At 41.4% G+C, this 23,586-nt stretch overlaps 1 protein-coding gene across 2 annotated transcripts in view; it reads left to right on the top strand.

Annotated features, from left to right (window-relative positions):
- Positions 1 to 23,586, top strand: part of kcnip4a (potassium voltage-gated channel interacting protein 4a) — a 116,395-nt gene that overhangs the window by 11,833 nt on the left and 80,976 nt on the right. The window contains exons 2-3 of one of the 2 annotated variants that reach the window (XM_029455143.1): positions 309 to 448; positions 1,140 to 1,297. The exons of the other annotated variant lie outside the window; for it this stretch is intronic. Of the exons in view, the coding sequence (XP_029311003.1) occupies positions 1,159 to 1,297 (139 nt within the window). The 5' untranslated portion in view covers positions 309 to 448; positions 1,140 to 1,158. The remainder of the gene's footprint in view (positions 1 to 308; positions 449 to 1,139; positions 1,298 to 23,586) is intronic. 2 annotated transcript variants of the gene reach the window in all.

Below are 23,586 nucleotides of genomic sequence, written 5' to 3'. Positions count from 1 at the left end.
TATGCTCAATATAACAGAAAATCACACACTGATGCTTGACACAACGTGGTGGCAACATGACTGTCCATCAGTAGAAATATCCAAGTTCTTTTTGGAGAAAAAGTTTTTAAAAATCAATTATTTTGAAGCTGTGAATCGATTCAGAATCTGAGATAAGAATCTCGACTCTGACATAAATCCATTTCTCCCACCTCGAGTGTTGAAGGTTGTCAAGTGCTTTAAGAGGTTCTAGGTTCCTCTGATACTAACTAAAATAAAAACACACATGGTCCTCTAACTCTCTCACTCCTTCACTCTCTGCTTCACAGAGCAGCCTGCGCTCTCCTCCTCCTGCCGCCCCCATTCACACTCTGTTGATCAGCTCAGTAAAGGGAAAGTGTGAAACCTGAGGATCTCTTGCAGACTGAGGAAGCAGAGAGAGCGTGCACATCGTGTTTTATCCTGCAAGGTAAGCTGATGCTCAGAGGGACAGTTGATAGCAGCCTTCGCACTGGACCTCAGATTCTGTGCATTGAAGGATTGAAGGAGCAGCTGATGATCTGTTGGTGTTTGAAACTTTTGTCTTTGCAATGGGACCTTCAGAGGGTTGTAATCTTTGTACTAAGTGAGGTAGGGTCTCGTTTGGTCATGTTTTATTTAGTAATGTCTTATAATCTTTACCCTGGGATGATTATCTGGACACAATCAGGATGTTTGCTGTTTAATTTGAAAGTATCGCTGTGAGTTAGTAAGGGATTAATCTACTTGGTATATTTACTTTAAACCATCACTAGTCCTGGAATAGCTGGAAGATAGCTTGCCTTCTTGAGACGTCTCCGGACACACAAGACATTTTCTGTCTCCAAAAGGGCACGCTGAAATGTCTTGCATGTAATTCTGGCCAGGCACAACTGCGGGCAAAAAAATATATTAATTAGCATATGTGACCGTTTGTTTTGCATGCTGCAGGCGCTGTAGCTATTTGTGTTTGAATGTTTACCACAGGCTGTTCAGGAGGTCATCATTTGAATCATGAGGCTAAGAATCATCACCTCTGTGTTAGAATCTTTTTTGCTGCAACCTCACAGCCCTAAAATAATAATCCTGAATCTGTACAGAATGAACTAAAGTCTTTGCACATAACGCCCCACTATATTTAGAAGTAGAGACGTTCCAGCCATGTGTTCACCGACTAAGAGGACCCAGTGGAGGGAGGACCTGCAGCATCTCCGTAAAGATCACATCTTCTCCAAGAAAGTCCTGCTCAACTGCTGCCTGGTGCGCCGCATCATCACCTGGGCCTCCCCGAAACCAAAAGGTACAAAACACACAGGACATTAAGATGAATTGATTTGTCTCGTGATCACATCTGTCGGATCAACCGTTGTTGCTTTGGACTTGGAACTACTCTGTTGTAAGATCTTAGATATAATGTAATGTTTGCAGCAGTGTTTTTAGACAAAGTACTGTATGTGTGTTTTTAATATCTGAGTGCTGGATGAATTTGGAAACTTCAAATGGCAAAGGATGCCATCACATACTCACAGCGTTAAGCATCGCATAATTTTTTACAAAAATAAGTAGAAAATAGCATTTACTGACGAGTAACTCAAGTCATGAGAAAGCGTTCATCACAGCTGGAGAACTGCGTCCAGGAAACATTAGAAGTCCCGTGTGCACTTAAAGAGGCAACAACCAGCGTGTGTAATCTAAGTACACACGTTTGAGATTGGATTTAACAGTAAGACGATATTCTCAGGAACTACTGTTCAGTTCTGACGAGACGCCGTGAAGCAAAAGCGCCGGAGTCCATAAAGCATTTAAAACACATTAATGTGTTATTGATCAGTCGACCTTTGACCTTTTCTAGGAACTCCAGACTTTATGATTTTTCTGGAATGATCAGATCGCGCTGCACACGAGTCACTCGCTCAGTATCGATTACTGCTTGGGTTATATATTCACACTGACCCGTAACCTTATAAACAGGATTTATAGCTGCAAGTCGTTGCCAGTGGAACAGGCAACATATCAGGCAGTGAAATAAAGAATTACAGGGACACTCTCATTGGCCAACAGCAGCACGTCACATGTAGAGACACGGAAGCTAGAATTAAGCCCACTTTGTAAATAAGGACATTATTTAAATGCATCTTTAAAAAAAGTTTGATTATTGAGGAAAAAAAGGCATTTTGTTTCAATTGGGTATTAATGCACATAAACTGAAGGTATGGCCGTATTTGAAAATGTTTCGGCATCGTACTGAGAGCTTTTTCAGTTTTCGTTTTGCATCCTCGGCTGCAGCAAAAGTTACGAGTTTGCAGTTTCTCTCCTCGTCTGTTTTCATTGTTGCTGTTTATCAGTGACACTTGCTGATTGTTTTATAGCTCAGTGACATGTCAAGCATTACCATAAAACCTGGAGCTTCTTCTAATTGGCAGGTGTTGTACCGCATTGATACGGCTTGTCAGATAAACGGGTTGTGTTGGGGTATGATTTAGGACGCTATTAAACAGTCATGAATTTCACTGTCGGGACTAAATGACATCTGCCGGGAAGATTTTTCTGCAAGGGAAACAACAACACAAGGACTCCAGAACAGCTGCTCTTCATGAATAAGAGAAGCGAGATTATGCATATTCACCTTTCGTAGCAAAAAAAGAAAACTTTTCTCATTTTGTATTGATTAGATCGGTGTCGATGGTGCAGCTTCTACATCACGTAATCAGTGCAGCCTCTTCTTGTACTTTGCCTTGGGTCGGCCTCTCCCTGTTTGTGAGTGCACCTGCACACTTTTCATCTTCTCGCATGCAAGCTGCCGGCCACAGGCAGAGCCACGCCGGGACTCAGGTGTTTCTGTCGGGCACATCTGAATTAGAGTCTTTGTTTAGACTTTCAGTCCTTTCATTGGACACGCTGCCTCCATCCTGCGGCACACCGCAGCTGATCACAGTGGGGCTGAGAAAGACGATACATTTCACCCACACATGTTCAGAGCACACGTTAACGCAGGACTACACTGAATCTGAAGCCTCTTCTGAGAGCGTGTGTTAGTTCTTGGTGTCAGAAACTAATATTATTATCCCCTGTGCTGCCCAGAATAAGCTCCCAGCGTGCAGTTGATCCCACTGTACACCTGCCAGGTGGCAGTAGTGCCCTCCGGATGCAGGAGCAGTCTCCAAAAAATGAGCACGCTCACTAAAGCAGGTGATTCTAGAAATACACCAGCCCCATGTTGTGTCTATTTTGTGGACAGCCTGTTACAAATCCCTGCTGTCTCTGAGGGAAATACTGACGTTAAGTAATGTATGTCCAAAAATGCAGTTGTTAAGTGTTGTTGAACCCTCTGAACCCCACAACTCTGCCTCTAATACATGATGTGTGTAAGGACTCCTTTCGAACCAAATCTAAGCTTAAAATAAGGATATTTTCATTCATGTCATTAAAAATAACCAGATCATGTAAAAAAACATTAAATTCTGCATTTCTCAGCACAACTGTGAAGCCTTAAAGGACTCGGCTGAGACTAACGGTCGCGTAGAAAAATATATTTATATTTAGAATATATGCCAATTTGATTTGGAATACAAATCATCTTCACTTTTATTGTGGAAAACAAAGCTGCACCTCATCTTCACCGCCAGCAGAGGGCAGCAAGCTACAGAAACATGAAGGATGAACAGGATGCAACACACACTTCTGCAATCAGTTCAGTTGCAGTGTGATGTACACAATTCATTTAAAGTACATTTTATTTATTTTTGACAAAGCATGCATCACTGAATTTCTTTAGAGTGCAGCATGAGCACAATATCAACACAATATAATTCAATAACAGAATACATCACGTGCCCTTTTATCACTCGGGTGATACTGTCATACATCCTGTGAGTATCTGCACTGCAGTAGTAATACTGCGGCCTCAAACGCACTCAAAGATGTGTTTTTGCCGCACGGTATTAAAACATGATGACGGGTATATGTGAATATGGATTCTGCTTTATGATCGAGATGCTCTGCACAATATCTATGATGTCCCGTGTTCAGCAGGGATGTGCCAACTTGTTCTACTTGTCTTTTGTTAAGAATACTTTTATTTTCTGCGGAAGACGTGATGGAGAGCTATTTGATTTGTTTGTCACCAGAGCTGCACCGATGAGTATTATCACCAGAATTCATTATTAATTCAAACATTAAATGTTTTCCGCCTCTCAAATGTGGAGATTTCCTGCTTTTCTCTGTTTGATATCATATTAACGTGAATATGTTTGAGATACAAACTGACAAAACGTTTAAAATACAGAAAATAATCTGCAGATTAATAGTAAATGGAAATAATCGCTGTCCGTACGCATTTCATTCCAACTGCAATGCAGTTTAATTCCCACCGCGCTCGGTTCCACTTTACACTCTCAGATCTTTGCCAGATGTGTGTATCTTTAGACGTGCAGTCTGGACATGCTGTTTCCCACTTTCTTCTTACAGCTGTACCTGAGCAGAATCACTCGCCTTGAAACTGCTTTTCAGGGTCGTGTCCTTCAAACGGCACAGAAAATGGCCTGAAAATCGAGCAATGAATCCTCATGAGGAAGTTTTAAATTCAAGGTTGCATGTGTTCCTTAATCCATTTTTGTTGTCAGACTAGCACCTCCGGCTTTTTTGAATTCCACACACATCAAGATGCGTTTGTGGTAACCTCACGTCTTAATCCCGCAGCTTCGCTTCACTGATTTTGAATTTTAATTGTTGAGCGTTTGCTCTCAGTGTGAAGCCACATCCAGCAGTGTGACATCATGGCGCTTTGCTAAGAGGACCCTTAAACCTGGAGAAATAATGGCAGCTCTATTGTGCAGAAAGTGTCATCAGAGTCCTGGGGTGCGAGTCCTTGATGAGCGTCCTTGATGAGCGTACTTCTCTCCCGATGTAACTGCTTTTGTTGAATCAAAGTGGGCAGTAGTTTTAGGTCGTACGTCTGCTCTCAGTAAAGCAACTCTCTTTCCATTTTAATCTGTTTTCCCACTTGGTCAAGAGTGCAGGCCTCGGTAGATCTGAGGTGGAAATGGGAAAAGGCAATGATGGATAAGGGAGGAAGTGGAGGCAGCATGCAGGAGAGCGGGAGGAGAGCGATCGCCCTGGGACTGCCGGCTGGCTGAGAATCAGACGTGTCCTACTGTTGTCATTCATTTGATTGATATGTTGTGGAAATGGTTGCAGGAGAATGATCCAACAGCGAAACTTTCCCTGACATTAATCTTATTCACAGCGCAAGCTAGTACCGGTGACGGCTGCAGAGAAAAGATATGGCTTTGTGTTTACAACTAATGTGCTCAGAGATGGATGTAATAGTTATATTCTGTTGGACACGATGAGTTGTTCCATTATCCTTCAGGGATAAGGCTCTCTGGCTTTTAGTGTCAGAGTCTATATCTGTCTTCATGTTTTAAACTTATAATGTGTTATAATCAGCTCCTAGCACTGTATAATTATAGTTATTATAGTTCATTGATATAATATTCATTCATAAATCAGTTTGCTTTTAGTAAAGTTAAAATGTATTTCACAGCATTTTGTTCTTTCATATATTTCATTTTTTCACACTATTTACTTATGACATAGAGTAACTCATAATCACATGATGTATAATGCATAATAATCACATTATAATGCATTATAACGTGATTATTATGCATTATAATGTGATTATTATGCATTATAATCTCATTATAATGTGATTATAATGCATAATAATCACATTATAATCACAGTATAATGCATTATAATCTCATTATAATGTGATTATAATGCATTATAATCACAGTATAATGCATTATAATCTCATTATAATGTGATTATAATGCATAATAATCACATTATAATCACAGTATAATGCATTATAATCACATTATAATCACATTATAATCTCATTATAATGTGATTATAATGCATAATAATCACATTATAATCACAGTATAATGCATTATAATCACATTATAATGTGATTATAATGCATAATAATCACATTATAATCACAGTATAATGTGATTATAATGTGATTATTATGCATTATAATGTGATTAGTATTTACAGATTATAATTAAACAGATTACATTATAATCACAGTATAATGCCTAATAATCACATTATAATGTGATTATTATACATTATACTGCATTATAATGCACTATGATCCTTTAAAAAGTGATCAGCAATTATATAGTATTATAATACTTTACCTTATAATTCATTATAAAATGTTTTTTAATGTGTTATTATTATAAAGCATTATGTATATTTATACAGAGCTATAAACAGATTATAACACAAGTTTATAATGCATTATATCCATTGGGCGTAGTTATGTCTCTAATAATTCTATAAATGGCTCAAATATCACGCAGGTCACATGACAGGAGAAGCACTTTCCATTCTGTCAGTGAGCCTGCGTTGTGCTCGTCAGACTGGGCGATGACTCTCTGTTGATGAACAGGATTAGCAGCTAACAGTCGGGGATTAGTGGCAGAATTGAAAACTCCTGCAAACCATGTTTGTACAACACGTTGAAGTAGCGTGCTGATGGACCATCGCCCTCATCCTGTCGACTGCACACAGCACACTGAGGTGGTTCAACACGTGGCCACACGCTGCTCATGGCTGTAACCAAGCCGGCCTTTAGTCCCGTCGATACCAGGAGCTCATTCGACACTTCATTAAATATGCATCCGCTGCCACATGCGGGGTTTTCCACAGACTTGGTAACTCTTAGAGGAAGTCACAACAAAAAAAACACTTTAGATCTGTGACAACTGCTGATGAAGATCATGCAAAAAGCTCCAGAACAGCCACTAAATGGACTTTGTGGTGAGATTGTTCGCTCGGCTAAATATCTTTGAATATGTCACCTTGGCTCTTGGTGGAGAATTTAACCATAAATTCAATGATGAAAAGTTGCAGCCAAGAAAATGTGACGATCAACAGCAAACTTGTGACTTTGTTAAATGGAGCAGGAAACGCAGCATGCAGCTGTAAAGACTCTACAACAGTTAGAAAAGTGTGAAGCTGCGAAAGTCATTAATCATCAACGGCTTCTGCATAACTTGTTCTCCACCTGGCTGCCTTCTTTCCCTTTGTCCTTGTGTCTGCCGGTGATGCCGGCGTTTGCCGGTAACCTACTTCAGTGGAGTGTTTGTCTTCTCGCAGGTCTTCTATAAATAGGCCTCCTGACTGATGCCTGGTGCAGTGAAGCCTCGTAAGCCTTTGGCCGCAGGGCAGAAATGACTTTCTGTGTCTGTCACTTTGCTTTCACACACCTGTCCCTGTCGCGCTCTAATGTATCCCCCAGCACACGAGCAGACCCCCCCCCCCCCCCATCAGCTGTGATGTATTTAATGTTCAACATGAAGGATATAACCGCTGAGTAAAGTACATCTTAAAGTAACCTGTAGCATTTTAACAGGAATGCACATAATGTCTAATCTATAACCGCTTCATGACGTTTACACTTTTCTAAACATAGACACACACACACACACAGAAAAGGATGTTTTATGTTTCCTGCCACAGACGATCAAAGAACCATAAGCAGCTGCAGAAAATCCAACTTTAATAATAATAAAAAAATGCCCATGGATTTTTATTGCTGCTTCGATCATTAAGAAGCCATCATCTCCATCCAACCTTGTCTCCTACGACATTCAGATCTCGTACAACTAAACTGCAATCTCTATTACGTTTCAAGGGATAAGAATAAGTTTATTTCATTAATTAATTCAGTTAGGGACACAAACTCGTCCTCTGGATGAACGTCCTGCGCTTGTTTGTTTTCTGCAGACTTTGATTAGAAACATATTTGTGATGCGTCAAAAAGAAACGTAATTCAGTCAAATAAAGGTTAATTGACGATGCAGTTTTGTTGTATGGGAACGTATTTGTAGGAGACCTGGCTGCTACAATCTATTGTGCATCCGCCTGTCACTGAGGGAAGAGACAGAAAGAAGATTAAAGTCCTGCAGGGAGAATCACAGTTAAAGTATTTAACACATCGTCGAGTCATTTTACAAGAGTGTGACTTGGAGTGGTACATAACTTTGTTTTACTGCCTCTCGGTTGATGGTGTGCATCTTTTGACCTTCGCTTAAGCTCGACCTGCAGCTCTTTCTTTTTAAGAGTACATATCTGCTTCGCTCTCCTGAGTCAGACAAAGATAAATTATTAAATTATGGTAATTCTGCAACTTCATTAGGAAGGCAAATGCACCCGATGATAGAAGAGCTGCAGTAGGTCTCTCCTCACTATGTGTGCTGTACTCGTACGTACACAGTGATACAAAGCCCACGAACTGAGCAGGAAAGACTAAAAGCACAAGTTGTTATAATATGTAGTCAAAAAAATGCAGTTAAAACACAAATCACGTAATGACATTCTGGGAGGCTTTGAGAGGAAGTCTTGCCTTCGAGGGTTTTTTTTTAATGCCATTTAAAATCCTCTCTCTGTTTTATGTGCCAACACCCTGCAGCCTGTAACTCATGAGCGTGGTTGTATACTGTGGAAGTGGAAGCAACCGCTTAAGCCCAGCAATACAGACCACTGAAGCCAAGAAGGACATCTGTGAGCAGATACATGGTGGAAGGTGAAGACATGGGAGACAATGGAGGAGTGCAGAGAGAAAGGGAAGAGCAATTAGCTGGAGAAACTGTAAGGAATAGATACGGTGCTCGTACAGGAATAGAAACGGAGGCAGATGCGGGGGGGGGGGGAGCTCTGTCCGAAACTGCCAGAGAAAAGTTATATTGTACAGCTTGAATCTGGCAGAATGAGAAGCTGCTCCTCTGAGACACCAGCAGAACTCTGCTGCAGCTGCACTGATGCACCGCGGCACGTCTGACAGGAGCCAAACCACAACAATAAACCTTCTGAAACACGGAAACAAGAACAAATAGAAAGTTCACACACATTCACCTTTATGAACGCATGCGGCCGGTATCAAATGGGTAATGTTCGACTGTACCTTAAATGTTAGCGTGCTAACATTTGCTCATCTGCACACGTAGTACAGGGAAACCTCTCAGGCAGTTGTTGTTTCTCTAAAAAGATGATGTGACCCTCATGGTGGCACATCATCAAACATGGTTTTCTTAATCTTAGATTCTATAGATACAGTTGTATATATGTATGTGTGTGTGTGTGTGTGTGTGTGTGTGTAGGATCCTGGAAGAAATCATGTTTTGGTACGAGATGGATCATATTTGATTTAAATATTCCAAACAATACAGAGCCCTAAATTGAAAATGCAGCGCAGTTTTTAGTCTGACTGAATGGACTCTTGTGCCTTCTTCGTCCTTGGAGAATTCATTTTCTTCTTCTGTGAAACAAAGCTCACTTTGTTATCTGTAAGTCACAGTGAAGGTCCCTTTACTCGCTGTACAACTGGAGGTGTCTTATTAGTTCCCTGGTAGCATTGACCCACTCAACATGCTTTTTAAACGGCGCTTTGAGGTTTTTCTCACTTTCACAGAGAACGAGGTCGCATGCGGCTCCACTTGAAGGACAACCTCTGTGTTCGCTGCTCCACTAATGATTCCAGTCCCATTTGTTCTGTCTTGAGGGGAACACCAGGAGTATCAGTGCTCCCAGTGGACGAGGCCGTCTCTTCTTAACTGTTGTAGTTTGTGCATATCTGCCTATCAGTGGAAATTGGGTCAACAAACCACACCAGGCCTCCTGCAAGAAACCAAACAAAATGAGGTCATGGAAAAGCGAGGGCTCTCAGCTGGCCTGCAGAGCTCTTTAGCATGGCACAATATACGCTTTGTTATGACAGTTAACTCCGTCTTAACACTAACAGAGTCACTCGGCAGAATAAATTGTGTGCATGAGTTCTTGCTGTGTGTTTGTTTGACGTTATGGAACTGCTTAAGTAACAGCACCTCTTTTGGAGTAATAGTTCATTACTGACTGCGGTGTGAAGGCCTGGACTGGTGCAAAATGTTGCGTATCTTTAAATTATTAAAAGGACTGTTTGATCATGGGATTAGTAACATTCAGTTCATCCATGAATCCAGACCCAAACAAACGGCCTGTTTCCAGAGAAACATCAGCCCATCACATAATCCCTTGTGCAGAAATACACTCGTATTTCTAGAAGTGCTTACTGGCAATCCATTTCTACTGCTGAATTTCAAACATGATGGCCTTCCAGTAATTACAGTGGTAATGATCATTGTACTGTGTGATGGTGGGTGTAATTTGCTTATTCCCATGGCAGCGACTACCTTGTTTATTTTTTCATCTTTAAGGCGTTCAGTAAACGAGAGAACAATGTCGTGCCCTCCGGCAGTCGCAGGTTCAAGGGAAGCCTTGTTGTGTATCTGCAGAGTAAGTGAATTAAAAGTTTGTTAGGATGACCGTGTCATACTTTCACTGCAGTATATTTACTTCCTGCAACATCCCAGTTGCTAAAGTCTGTTATGGCAATTAAGCACAAAGCGAATCCGATGAAGCAACATGTGGAACGCGCCGTTTGCTCTCGTTCTTGTTTTTAAATGCCATGTGTTGACACCAGAGTTCTTTAACGGTCTTTACAGACGCTCAGTCTCTCTAGCTCTGAAATCATAGTACTTCCTGGAACATCTTGTAGTTGATGCATTTATATAATGACATTCAGCGGACGCCACCATGCAATACATTTCACATCTTAAAAACAAAGCAGGAACCAGAGCTGCTATCTGGGAGGCATGTTGTAAATAATTGGAGGATGGTGCTTTGATTTGCTCAGTGTGTTTTAGCTCCGGGCTGGTTAATAATACCGGCGACCATTCGCCAAATTGTAATTGTTCCCTGGAGGCTCTGAATGACTTCACTCGTGATGTAATGGCAACTGTGATTTGTATATTGAGCAAGGTTATTCCATGCTGCCCCTCCTGTACAATCTGATTACTTTAATAATGTGGAGCATACGAGGAACATATTTCTCTTGCAAATGCTGTTTCGACCGTTACGCAGACTGAAATATGTTCCGGCCTTCAACATGTCTGCGAGTCACTGTAAAGGAAGTTTGAATGAAATCATTAGGGTTAATTATCATATTGTGTTCAGTAATGACAATGATTAAAAAAAAGTTCTGAGATTATACAGAGAACCCTAATCAACCCCTTAAGGTACCTTCTGCCTAATTAGAAGGATCTCCAATTGAATAGATCTCATTAGATAATGGTGGGGAATATGCCAAACAATTAGCTCTTTGTCTCTTTCATCCTCAGCAATGTGCATTTATTTATTAATTCATTAATTTATGTTGAATTTAAATGAATCCAAATTAAAATATTGCATATATATATATATATATATATATATATATATATATATATATATATATATATATATATATATATATATATATATATATATATATAATATATATATATATATATATATATATATATATATATATATATATATATATATATATAATATAAATAATAAATTGGCTCAAATCTGTTCGTCGGTTGAGCCACTAATATCTCGACTGTAAAAATGTGATGACAATCCAGCGAACAGATATTCACCGTCCCCAGAGGAAACATCTTACTTACTTCAGTGATCCTCAGACTTTTCCTCCAGCGCCACCACGAGGTTGACATTGTTGTATTTTTAGTGAAATGCCTCGACAGATGTTGCCCAGACGATGAATCCTAATTAACTTTGATCAGTTTTCTTCTCGTACCACCAGAGGGTCAAAGTTCACACTCACCCAATTAAATATCTAACCATCTACTAGAATTGGCACAAAATATATAAAATTAATATATTTTATTCTAAGTAATGAGTAATTGATAAGATTCCAGCTCCTCACTGCTCGCTGTAGACTCGTGTTAAAATGGAGAACTCAGATCAGATCTTGTTGAGACTTGGATCTATGTTCTTCCCTCCTCCTTTAGTGCTCCCTCAGTTGATGGAGTCTCTGTGTGGTCCATAACAATGGCAGTTAGTGGACCTTTATGGGTTACCTCTCAATCATAAATTAAAGGCAGCAATCTCCCTCCTTTAATTTGTTTCTCCCCTCCGTCAAAGCTCACGGCGGCCTCTGCCACATTGTTAGAGTGGCCATGTTGAATTGGCTCCAGCACTCGATGCCTCTTATCAATGATTCAGTGTGTTGGGATTAATATTCACACTCTGTCCATTCTTTGGTTCAGTGATTCCAGGTGTGTTTAAGGACTTCACAACATTTCCCCGGCTGTGTGAGATGATATAAATCCTGTACGTTGGTCTTTACTGGCTTTCAGCAGCGTGTTAACAAGGACTCTGCACCCTTATTGGCTCAGCCTCACAGTCAATGCTCCGGAGAGATTGAAGACGGGCCCATTGGCTCCTACTCAGAAAGATTTACATAGCCAACCCCCTTATGTTCCCATTTACAACTCGAGTTGTGCAAATGATTTGAAAATGCATCAAAGTAACAATATTTAAAAGGAGATATTCAGATCTTGAGAGAAGGAGACGTTTGTGTTTCTCTGAGGAGAAGGTGTTTGATGCGTGCAGAATGGCCTGCCAGCATATCAAGATCGATGCCCTAGAACATCTTTTATTCAAACCCAAGATTTGCATCTAATTCCACACGATCAACACTATTTTGAGCGTTTCCAGGCTGGGAATGAAAAAACGGAGCTGAAGACGTTTCCTCGTATAGCAATTCATCACATTGTCAGTATTGGGCAAAACAAAAGCAGCGTCTTTGTGTCAAAATGTTGTAACGCTCGAGCCTCATTTAGGAGTTAGCCATTAAAATTGAAGTAAAGGGTGTTTTATATGGAAGTGTTGTTCACTAAGATAGTATTTTATAATATGAGAGCAGATTAATACACAGAGCACCTGTGTTGTTAATACTTCCTCCTATTTGTCACTAATAAATTAATATATGAAACGAGATGCAGTCGATCTGTCCTTGTACCTTTTAACATTCAGTACTGGACCAGCTGTATTTCTACAGTGTAAGAAGCGTCATTTAAATGCCGTCTACGTCTCCCTGGTGTCAAACCGTACCATACATTCAGTCTCCTCCCAGAAAATAGGTTGAGATTCATGATGTCTGACTTTAATGTGCCGTCATATTTAAAGACCCGACTGGCCTGAGGAATAGTAAATATGTGGGACTGACGCTTTCCAGATCATTATTGTTTTTGCTCTCTGAAAATGAACACTGACCCCCTCGATAAATCAAAGAGTGATGAGGTGAGGAGGAGTTTATTACTGCCCCTGGGCATGATTTATTATATCCTCTCTGTTATTACCACCCCTCAGTGTCAGAAATGGACTCAGACAGATCTTAAATGTGACAACAAATCCTAAATAATTTAAGGGAAAGAGTTTGTGAGGTGGTAAAGCTGATCAAGTTCAGTCATCGGACTGATGGAGGCCTTCTGGTTTCTTTGATCCAGTCTCCTTCCGATGTAACGTGCAGTTTATTTAAACACTTCTGCAGCTGCTAGACTGTAAACCTGGTGCTTTCGTGCGGCATGTATTTCTTACATTTTTACTCGATTCCCTGCAGTGTTTTGGCTGTTTAGTTCATAACCGAGACAATGAAATTTATAACAGAAAAAGGAAACTGATTGTTTGTGAATATAAGAACCGTCAAACTTGTTTGCTTATTGCATTTGTTAGCTTAAATACCGATTAATTCTCCATTTAAATGCACACAAAGTAAAAACTATATATAAATAAATAAATAAATAAATAAAAATAATGTGGATGTAATGGGGCTCTGGTGAGTTGTGACAGCCACTATTATATGTAGATGAAGTAAAGCTTTCACAGGCACTTAGTTCCTTCAAGATTACAGCTGCATTAAGACTCATCGACACTAAACACTCTGTGATCAGTAAAACCTTCGAGCAGAAGCATCACAGGTCACTGATGTTCTCAGTCAGGTCACCTGCATGCATTATGAAGCTGCAGAGGCTCTGTGCATTATGAAGCTGCTCTGTGCATTATGAAGCTGCAGAGGCTCTGTGCATTATGAAGCTGCAGAGGCTCTGTGCATTATGAAGCTGTAAAGGCTCTGTGCATTATGAAGCTGCAGAGGCTCTGTGCATTATGAAGCTGCAGAGGCTCTGTGCATTATGAAGCTGCAGAGGCTCTGTGCATTCTGAAGCTGCAGAGGCTCTGTGCATTCTGAAGCTGCAGAGGCTCTGTGCATTCTGAAGCTGCAGAGGCTCTGTGCATTATGAAGCTGCAGAGGCTCTGTGCATTATGAAGCTGCAGAGGCTCTGTGCATTATGAAGCTGCAGAGGCTCTGTGCATTATGAAGCTGCAGAGGCTCTGTGCATTATGAAGCTGCAGAGGCTCTGTGTATTATGAAGCTGCAGAGGCTCTGTGTATTATGAAGCTGCAGAGGCTCTGTGCATTATGAAGCTGCAGAGGCTCTGTGCATTATGAAGCTGCAGAGGCTCTGTGCATTATGAAGCTGCAGAGGCTCTGTGCATTATGAAGCTGCAGAGGCTATGTGTATTATGAAGCTGCAGAGGCTCTGTGCATTATGAAGCTGCAGAGGCTCTGTGCATTATGAAGCTGCAGAGGCTATGTGCATTATGAAGCTGTAGAGGCTCTGTGCATTATGAAGCTGCAGAGGCTCTGTGTATTATGAAGCTGCAGAGGCTCTGTGCATTATGAAGCTGCAGAGGCTCTGTGTATTATGAAGCTGCAGAGGCTCTGTGCATTATGAAGCTGCAGAGGCTCTGTGTATTATGAAGCTGCAGAGGCTCTGTGCATTATGAAGCTGCAGAGGCTATGTGTATTATGAAGCTGCAGAGGCTCTGTGCATTATGAAGCTGCAGAGGCTCTGTGCATTATGAAGCTGCAGAGGCTCTGTGCATTATGAAGCTGCAGAGGCTCTGTGCATTATGAAGCTGCAGAGGCTCTGTGCATTATGAAGCTGCAGAGGCTATGTGCATTATGAAGCTGTAGAGGCTCTGTGCATTATGAAGCTGCAGAGTGCATTAACGTCTTAGCCCTCACATTATAAGACCGACACCATGAGTTTCTGTTTGATAAGCCCACCAATTACACACAAGGTCACCTGCTCACAGATGAAGCTGTCTTTGGTTCAGAGCCTGAGACGCAGCAGGCTTTGACTCTGTCCAAATCAGATGTTTTCCCTTCTGCATCACACAGTGCAGACCTCCTCCAAGTCCGTGCCGTGAATCAGATCCCATCCAAAATTCCAAGTTTCATGCAAAATGGGCGACATGTCATTCTGTCAGCAGGATCACAGAAAAACTAAACAAAGTGCGCTGATGGAGGAGGTAATGACGGTATGAAGGGAGAACACCACACTGAGTCTTCAATTCTGATTTAGTCCACTTTCACACGCAGTCACACATCTGATACATGAGCAATCAAAAAAAAAAAAACTTTCCAGGCCGAACACGACACTGTTGGCAGTACGAGTACTAGTATGAAGGACATTGTTTAACGGAGGAATAATGAGGTGTTGGACCTCTATATATGTTTAGAGAAATGCGTCAAGCTAAATTCAAAGTGCCCATCACAACCGGACTGTTGGAAAGCACAACAAAAGAAATGTCTGAGCAGGATCACAGCTGAATGTTTCCGCAATGTCACTGCAAACAAAACAGAGTTCAGACTTCTGAAGAATAAAGATTCTGGACCTGTAACCTTTTCAGATTCAGAGAATCACAATGTGTGTGACAAAAGAAATCGGATCAAAACCAATACATCAGAATTGAGTGCAGTGTGGAAGCGGGTATTAATACGAGACGTCACTTTAACCGTTTCAGAGCCTGCTATTAAAATGCAAGAGGAAGGAAATGCCCTTCCCCTTTGCGGCGGATCCTGTCCAGGCTCTTTCTGTTAGAGGATAAAGATTCTCAGAAAGAAGCAGTTTCCCATTACGGGCCCTTCTCAGCTGTATGCGACATACAAAGCGACTCCACCTTATCAGTGTCTTGTTTGAGAGCCTTCTTCTCCCCAAATAGCCCCAGCAAGATACCGCAGTGTAGATAAGACGTGGCCTCTGCATTGGAGAGGTAACGACCGAGATGTATGTGTTCGTACCGGGGGGGTTGGTGCTGTTACATGTATCCCATCAGCAGCATGACATCAGTTTTCCGCGATGACCTTTTCAAAACACGCCTGAGTCTAAAGAACGGTAATGAATGAATGAAGAGTGACAGCAGCGGGCATCCTGATAAGCGTGTAGACGGAGCACAATTTCAAACCTGCCTTATGTTCAGTATTATGATCCATTATTCTGTTGCAACGCAGAGTATCCACACACGCCGTGTGAGTGGTCTGTGAAGTGCATTTGATTGTGAGGACCCGTCCCATCAGCTGTGGCCTCAGGGAGCAGTTGTGCTAACATTAGTACACTGATGTCATAAGCAATTCATCACTGTCCTCGGCGTTTATCTGCAGTGACGCTCAGCCAACGTGAGGATTCAGAGAAGCGCTGAATTGTTTTACTCAAAGTGGGTCTAACCTGCGGTGCTGATGGCGTCTTTTATCTCTTTGTTTAGGACTCGGTTCATTCAGTCGTCAGGGTTTGAAGGTGAGAAACACAGAAGAGTCCAAATATGCTTTTAATACGCAAATCAGAATTCCACAATATGGACTCATCACTAAAATATTGAACGTGTTTAGTTTTACTTTCGAGTGTTTGTTAGAAAATTAATGGAGCTTTGATTTTGTTTTCCTCGCAGCACTAAACATCCTTTTAATGAGCCTTTTATTAACCATCAATATTAATATTGTATAAGTTTTTATACACGTTTCCTCTGTTGATCCCTTAGAGTTCATTCCATCTTGTTTCATATCGTTATTATCTTCCCCAGGAGGTTATGGAGTCGTGATGATAAAGTGCTTCACATAAACTTAAAATAAAACAATAAGAAACTGAGATAGAATCTGGATTGATCATGTTTCTTTTTTCTGTCGGGCACTGTGCCACACACACACCTGTGGAGATCTGCTCTGGTTTATGGATTTACTGTATTTGTTTTAAAACAAAACAATTATTCGATCATCAATTAAACTTTACTTTCACCCAAATGTGACAAATCTGCTAGAACCAGATTATGAAGCTTTGAGGATCTTCTTTACTGACACTAACTGAATATCTTTAAGTGTTGGGCTCCTGGTCGGACAAAACGAGAAAACAAAGCCTTAATTTGCTCGTAGTGAATTTATTTTTTCATTTCCTGACACTTTTAAGAGAAAAACAATCAAAGAAAAGATCAGCGTCGTTAATACTTCTTGGGCTTCTGCTGAGTAGTAAGTCTTGGTCAGCAAACGATTCTCTATCTGCTCATTGATTGGCTGCTGGTACTTACAGTACAACGTTTGAATCCTCCTTTGCTTTGATGCGAGTCCAGACTTCACCTTTATTCCCAGAACGCTAACGTGATCTGCTGAGGAAGATGTCGCATAACATGTGTTTCATGGAGCACTTTATCACCACTAGGATCAAAGATCCCCTCAGACGTTGTTACTCTCTTCCTAATATGCTCGTTACAAATCGGCTAACCTTTTTCCTAATGACAGTTTAGCAAAATCGATCAACCTCTTTCCTAATGACAGCGTCTGTGTGCTTTCTCTCCGTACAGGTTGCTATAGCAGCCGTTTGGCTTGATGGCTTTAGCGTGTCCTGCATCTCCTGAGGCCGTTGCACAATCCAGACGCACTGTTTACATCCAGTCTGTCTACAAAACAAGTTATTTTTACACCTCTGACACTAAAACCCCCAAACAGTTCTTTAGATGACTTGTGAGGTTTTTACAGGAATTCGGCATTTCTTCGACTTTTTAAGCCGTGTCATGCTTTCGGAACAATAACTACATGTGGGGGAAAGAGCTGCACCCATCTGACTTTATTGGGTTCAGCCTGACAGAAGTATGGGCCAGACATTAAGGAGAAACCTCACAGCTCGCGCTACTTAATGTTGAAGTATTAGTCATTTAAGGCCAGGCGCTGAAAAATGTATTTAATATCAAAGCGCTGCTGAGGATTGTACTGCCTCTGAAGTGATATGGATTCAGAGATCATTGTGAAACACATTCTGTCCATCTTCCAAGATTTGTATTCATTATTTTGTTCTATAACTGTCTGCCTCTCTGCTGTGAGAATGTCCCATTTTACTGTCATTGTGCAGGTTTGGCAGCGATGCATCATATTACCACTTTTCCATCTTTGATGCTTATGAAATTGTGTATTCAGTAAGCAGCTCTGGGCCGAGAGCCCAGACTGAACTGTTCTCTCTGGAATTGAATGCATCACCCTTAGTATCCAGTATATCTACTGTTTCCTGTTATCCCTCCACTTACTCTTGAAATCAACAGCAGCAGGAATGTTTACGCAGGCAGTCTCTGAGGATTTATTCCCACGTAAAATGGTAAACAGAAGTCATATTGCAGTTCTAGTCCCCTCGCAGCTTTCTCTCTACTCAGCAGAATGGCATGTATTGCAGGAAACCGAGGTGTTTGCACTTTGTTGCTTTTACTATAAACGCAACGTGACAAAGGTGGACGTTTGACATTTTAAGTATTTAATTAGAAACAAATTAACTTTAATTAAAATAACTGTTGGTTGCAGCCTTAATTCAAGAATGATGGAATTAAGGCTACAAGAGCACTCAGAGCGCAGACCTCCGCCAAGGCCGGTGCCAGAAGTGAAAGATAATTTGTGTATCGGTCCCATTGTAATCTGAATATTGTTCTCAACATCTGAAGATCTAGGGATCAGCTCTCTGGAGTGAATCCACTAATTGTTCACTTTGACTTTCTGTCCCTTGAGGTTCCCGTACTGTGCTGATGGCATATTGCTGTTTGCTTTATTTACTAAAAGCCGAGCTGTCTGTCGGTGTTGAATACTGCAGATATTGCTCATCTCTGCAGGCTGCCGATGCTTTCAGGTACACTTTGTGCTCGTCTAATGAGCCTGCAGATATTGCGCCTGCAGGCTCTGACGAGGCAGACGTCTGTAGCTGTTAATGACTTAACTTGTGTCGAGGATTGGATGGAAACAACGGTTTAATTGTCTCTGTTCATTTTCCATGTCTGATACTCCCCTGGAGCAAACAGCAGAAGTGTTATTTGATAGAAAACTAATAAATAGAAATAGAAAGTAGAAGTAGATCTCCCTAAAATAAAACATTTAATAATTCACGAGTCACCAACAACATAAACTGCATCGTAGTAGATTATCAATATGAGTGAATAAAACATTGAATGATCTACTTGATACCCACACAAGCTGTTAGCCTTGTCCTTGAGCTGCACAAGGACAAGAAAACCCAAACAAAGTACAACTTAGAATATTTTCTAGGTGTCCTCTGGTAGGTAGAGCACAAAGCTGCTGTGGATGGCCAACTGACAGCAGACCGAGTCCTGCTCCACTTATGCAGCGCAGTGGAGCACACTCTACTGCAGGCGGCTGCTTTATAGATTATATTATAAATAACTGTTCTTTGTGTGTCGCACTTATATTGGTTTGGCTTATTTATAGCTAATAGTTGAATTTGTATTCTATTGTTTCTGTATGTTGCACTTATGTTGCACTTCAAACTGGCTTATTTGAAGAGTGTTCACTTATTCGATTGTACCTATTTGAAGCTACAAGATTCTTGCTGTTCGGAGTTGTATCTCCATGATTGTTTGCACTTTTTGTACGTCGCTTTGGACAAAAGCGTCAGCTAAATGAACTGTAATGTAATGTAATTATGGCTCAGCTCTTGATGTTCAATTTAGTGTCCACTTTCCTTAAGCTCCCAGTTTCTGACCTGCTCTGATAAAGATGTATCATGCACTGGTAAGATTCATTTGTCTCTCCATATGTGCAGTGTGTGCACATCACTGATTTCCTTCTTGAGGCTTGTTTATTAAATGGCAGACATTTCACTGCTGTTTAGCATGCATACATTTTGCAGAGGAAGTTTATGGTAGTAAATCGTGGCCCCATGTTTGATGACAAGCTGCTCTCTGCAGTTTTGCAGCCGATCAAGCTGCTTTCACACAGGAGGGGGGGGGAAATGCTCTCGGTGGTAATAGTGGCTCTCATCCCCCGGGCACCTGCAGTTACTGTTTTCTAGATGCATCAATATATCTGTCAACTTCTCGCTGAGTGGAGCTTATTTCATGTCTCTCCTGTCATTGCAACGTGGACAAGCTTAATGTTCCATCAAAGTCTGCAAAGAAAGAAAAGTTTCTTTGGACGAGGCAGGCTTCAAAGACGTTATAAGGCTAAATTGACATAGTGAATATTATATGGTGCACTACTTTGATTTTAGCTTCCTCTCTGCAGAGGCGAGATCAGTCCACGCTGCACCAGGTAAACTCTTCTGATACGCTCAAGGAGTCCTTCGCCAAATCATACTGTCAAGGCCACAATAACTTCCACAATACTTTGATTCTTCGTAGCTGCACTTTGCTCAGAGTCTGATTGACTGGAGAATAAGTAAGTAGAAGGGCACTGCGAGACCGCAGACCTCTGCCAAGGCCGTTTCCATAAGTGAAAATACTGCGTGTGTCTGCCCTGTGATTTGGATCTGCTCCAATATTTAATGGGTTCTTCATTGGACCAAGTTTCATGGAAATCAGGCTGTTTCCGTAATCCTGCTGACGGACGGACGGACAAACAAACCAAAAACATAACCTCCTTGGTTGAGGTAATTATTATAAACTACATGTATTGGTTCTTAAAGGGCCTACGAAATGATATTTTGTCAGTGTTATTGGGCTTGGTATATGATAGAGGTTGCATATCTATTGTGAAATGTGCCATATATATATTTTTAATATTGATGTATTCGTAATAAATCACGATCATAACAACATAAAAATGACTTCCGCTAACAACAATCGATCGCTGCACCGAGAGCATCCACTTCGGCAATGTTCGGGCGATGACGTCACAAGTAGAATACAGCCGCCGCCAGTGTTCGTCTGCGTTGAAGCGTCCAGCAAAGACTGCTGTCAATTATTACGAGAAAGAATGGACAACAATCGATCGCCAAGGATAATTGTGAAGCGATGTGTTGTATGGGGATGTGTGGCCGTCTCCAAATCTAGCTTTCTGTGGCCAAAAGAGGATAAAATGTCGCGTTTATGGACAAGACAAGTGCGTCGATGAAACACTTTGAGAGATCGTGTTTCGAACAAACTATGCTCACCAAGGAAATGAGGTTCAAAAAGAATTTAAAACTGAACGCAGATGCTGTGCCTACAATACTGCCGAGACCCCAGCCAGCACAAGCCAGCACAAGCCAGCACAAGCCAGCACGCCGATTCAAACACGTCCGCCGGTGCAGAGTCCTCCACCAAAGAGACGACGAAATGCATTTGCCAAAAGGGAGAGAGCAAAGGTGTACTAGGCCTACTGTATGTAACGAGTTGACATACAAATATAAACTGTAATGTAAATGTTTCCTAAATTTCCCTCGGGATGAATAAAGTATCTATCTATCTATCTACACCAGGCCCTAGCCAATATCTGTGTGTTATTGTTTGTAGAATGAATAACTTATTACACTTCATTAGCTTAATTAAGTATAGATTCAATGTTTATAACAGGCTTCCCCATTTTATTCTGTAGTTTGAGTAAAAGCGTGAGTCTATTTAACTTTTAACTATCACCTTATTATTACAGAGGTATTGAAACATTGGTGAATGAAGCCACTGACAGAACTGAGGACACCTGTATGATCAGCGACCATCTATTGGACATCCACACTGGGTCCACACTGGCTTTACAGACGTCGATGTGTCCAAGTAGAGAAGTAATTGAATATTTAGGGATCGAGCAATTTGCGGACAACTAGTCGGGTTCATAACAATTCAAGGAAACCAAACTATCGACTCGCTAGCAAGCTATCGATATTTTGCGATCTATTTACGATCGAGGATAATGTTACGTTTTATTATGATGTATTTACTATATATTGAGTAGTTCTATGAACTATAGTCAAATGTATATATCTGTCTGTGTTCTGTTGCCGCACAGGATCTCCGCCAAATCCAGGATCACCGTCACCATCATCTGCATGTTCGCTCCCGTCTTTGTCTCCATCTTGTCTCGAGCTGCTCTGTTTCCACCACGTTAAACTCGCCCACATGATCTAAATCCACGACACCGGCATCCTCTTCAATAAACTCCTCTTCTTGAAGGTGCAACGAGTCTATTGACGACTCACTGTCACTCGATTCTGTCGAAATATCCGAGCCAGAGTCCGACATCGCCACGTCTGCCGCTTCTGCCGTGCTGTCTGTGTATTCAACTGGTGGACTGTATTCTACTTGTGACGTCAGAACACGGCGTCGGGTGTTTCCGGTAGCGGCAATGTAAACATCGGTGGTCGACATACTAAATCATGATTTATTAAATACTGCGATCATTGTGTCATAAATAACACATCATTTTACATCACAAATAGCATTTACTATCATCAGTAGAAATTCATGTTTATCATTTCGTAGGCCCTTTAACAGCTTTTAAAAAATATAATTCTGTAGTTGGAGTTTGTGCCTTCACACAAATCTTTTGAAACTTGAATTCTTTGTTCTGCAGAGATCACGAGCACCTCTGACCCCGACCTCCGTATGACTTAGTTTTTTCTGGACCCTACTCATCAAGGTAAACGTGACTCGTGTTGAGAGTTGACTGTATATGGACCTGGAATGTGGGGATTTGTTCCACAGATCACATTTCACACTCACCAGGGTGCAGAGTGAGAGTGCAGACTTTTAGCTAAATGCTGTGGTTGCCATCAACACTGAATGATGCGCTCGTATGCAGCAGACCATCTTTTGACAAACCTCATCGAACTCAGCTCGTCATGGACGGTGTTGACCTGCAGAGACTCCAGCGGAGCTGCTCCCAGGCGGCTGTCTGCAGATCCCTTCAGGGGCGTGTTTGTTTATCGGAAACATGGATAGAAATGGAAACCAGCGGGTGGATGACAGGTGATGGAATTGCACACATGTTGAAATTAAGCTTTCTCAGAAGGTCAGCGGGTGGGCGTGGCGAATGCAAGCGTGAATGCAACACACACAAAGTGATTGCACGTGTGTCCTCATTGTCTGTTGGTATGTCAAGCTGTCTGGAGCAACAATTGTGGCTTAAGAAGCTTCACTATAATATCCTTTCAAAGAGATTAACACTATATGTTAAGCCTCTCGGTCAGCGGAAGTGGCGCAGATGTTGCATCAGACAGTGGTTTCTATCAGGGGTAAAATGACCCCTCGGCGGTTTGAGGTATAAATATCCAGAAATGTGTTTTCATCCCACAACTCACATAATTCATGAGATGATTAATAAACTCATTTTTATAAAAGTCATGAACTGAGAGCTGTAAAACACGAGCCCCATGGCGGTTTTAGTGTGAAGCTCCTCCCCTTAACGGCAATTGACCAATCATATCTTAGCAACTATAACCAGACACAGGTCTGCCAACGCAGTGTGCATGGGGAGCGATGCTTTGTAGCTAAAGCGTTGAGTCTGCTCTAATGTAAGCTACCGTTGTTAGCGTGTCTAACTAGCCTACAGAGCTCAGTGCAATGTAACGTGAGCTCCGTCCTGATGGATGTCTGTAATAGATTTATA

The sequence above is a fragment of the Cottoperca gobio genome, chromosome 18 (assembly GCF_900634415.1).
Source record: "Cottoperca gobio chromosome 18, fCotGob3.1, whole genome shotgun sequence".
Lineage (NCBI taxonomy): Eukaryota > Metazoa > Chordata > Actinopteri > Perciformes > Bovichtidae > Cottoperca > Cottoperca gobio.
The sequence above is the reverse complement of the archived record's forward strand: the minus strand, read 5'-3'. Positions and strand labels throughout refer to the sequence as shown.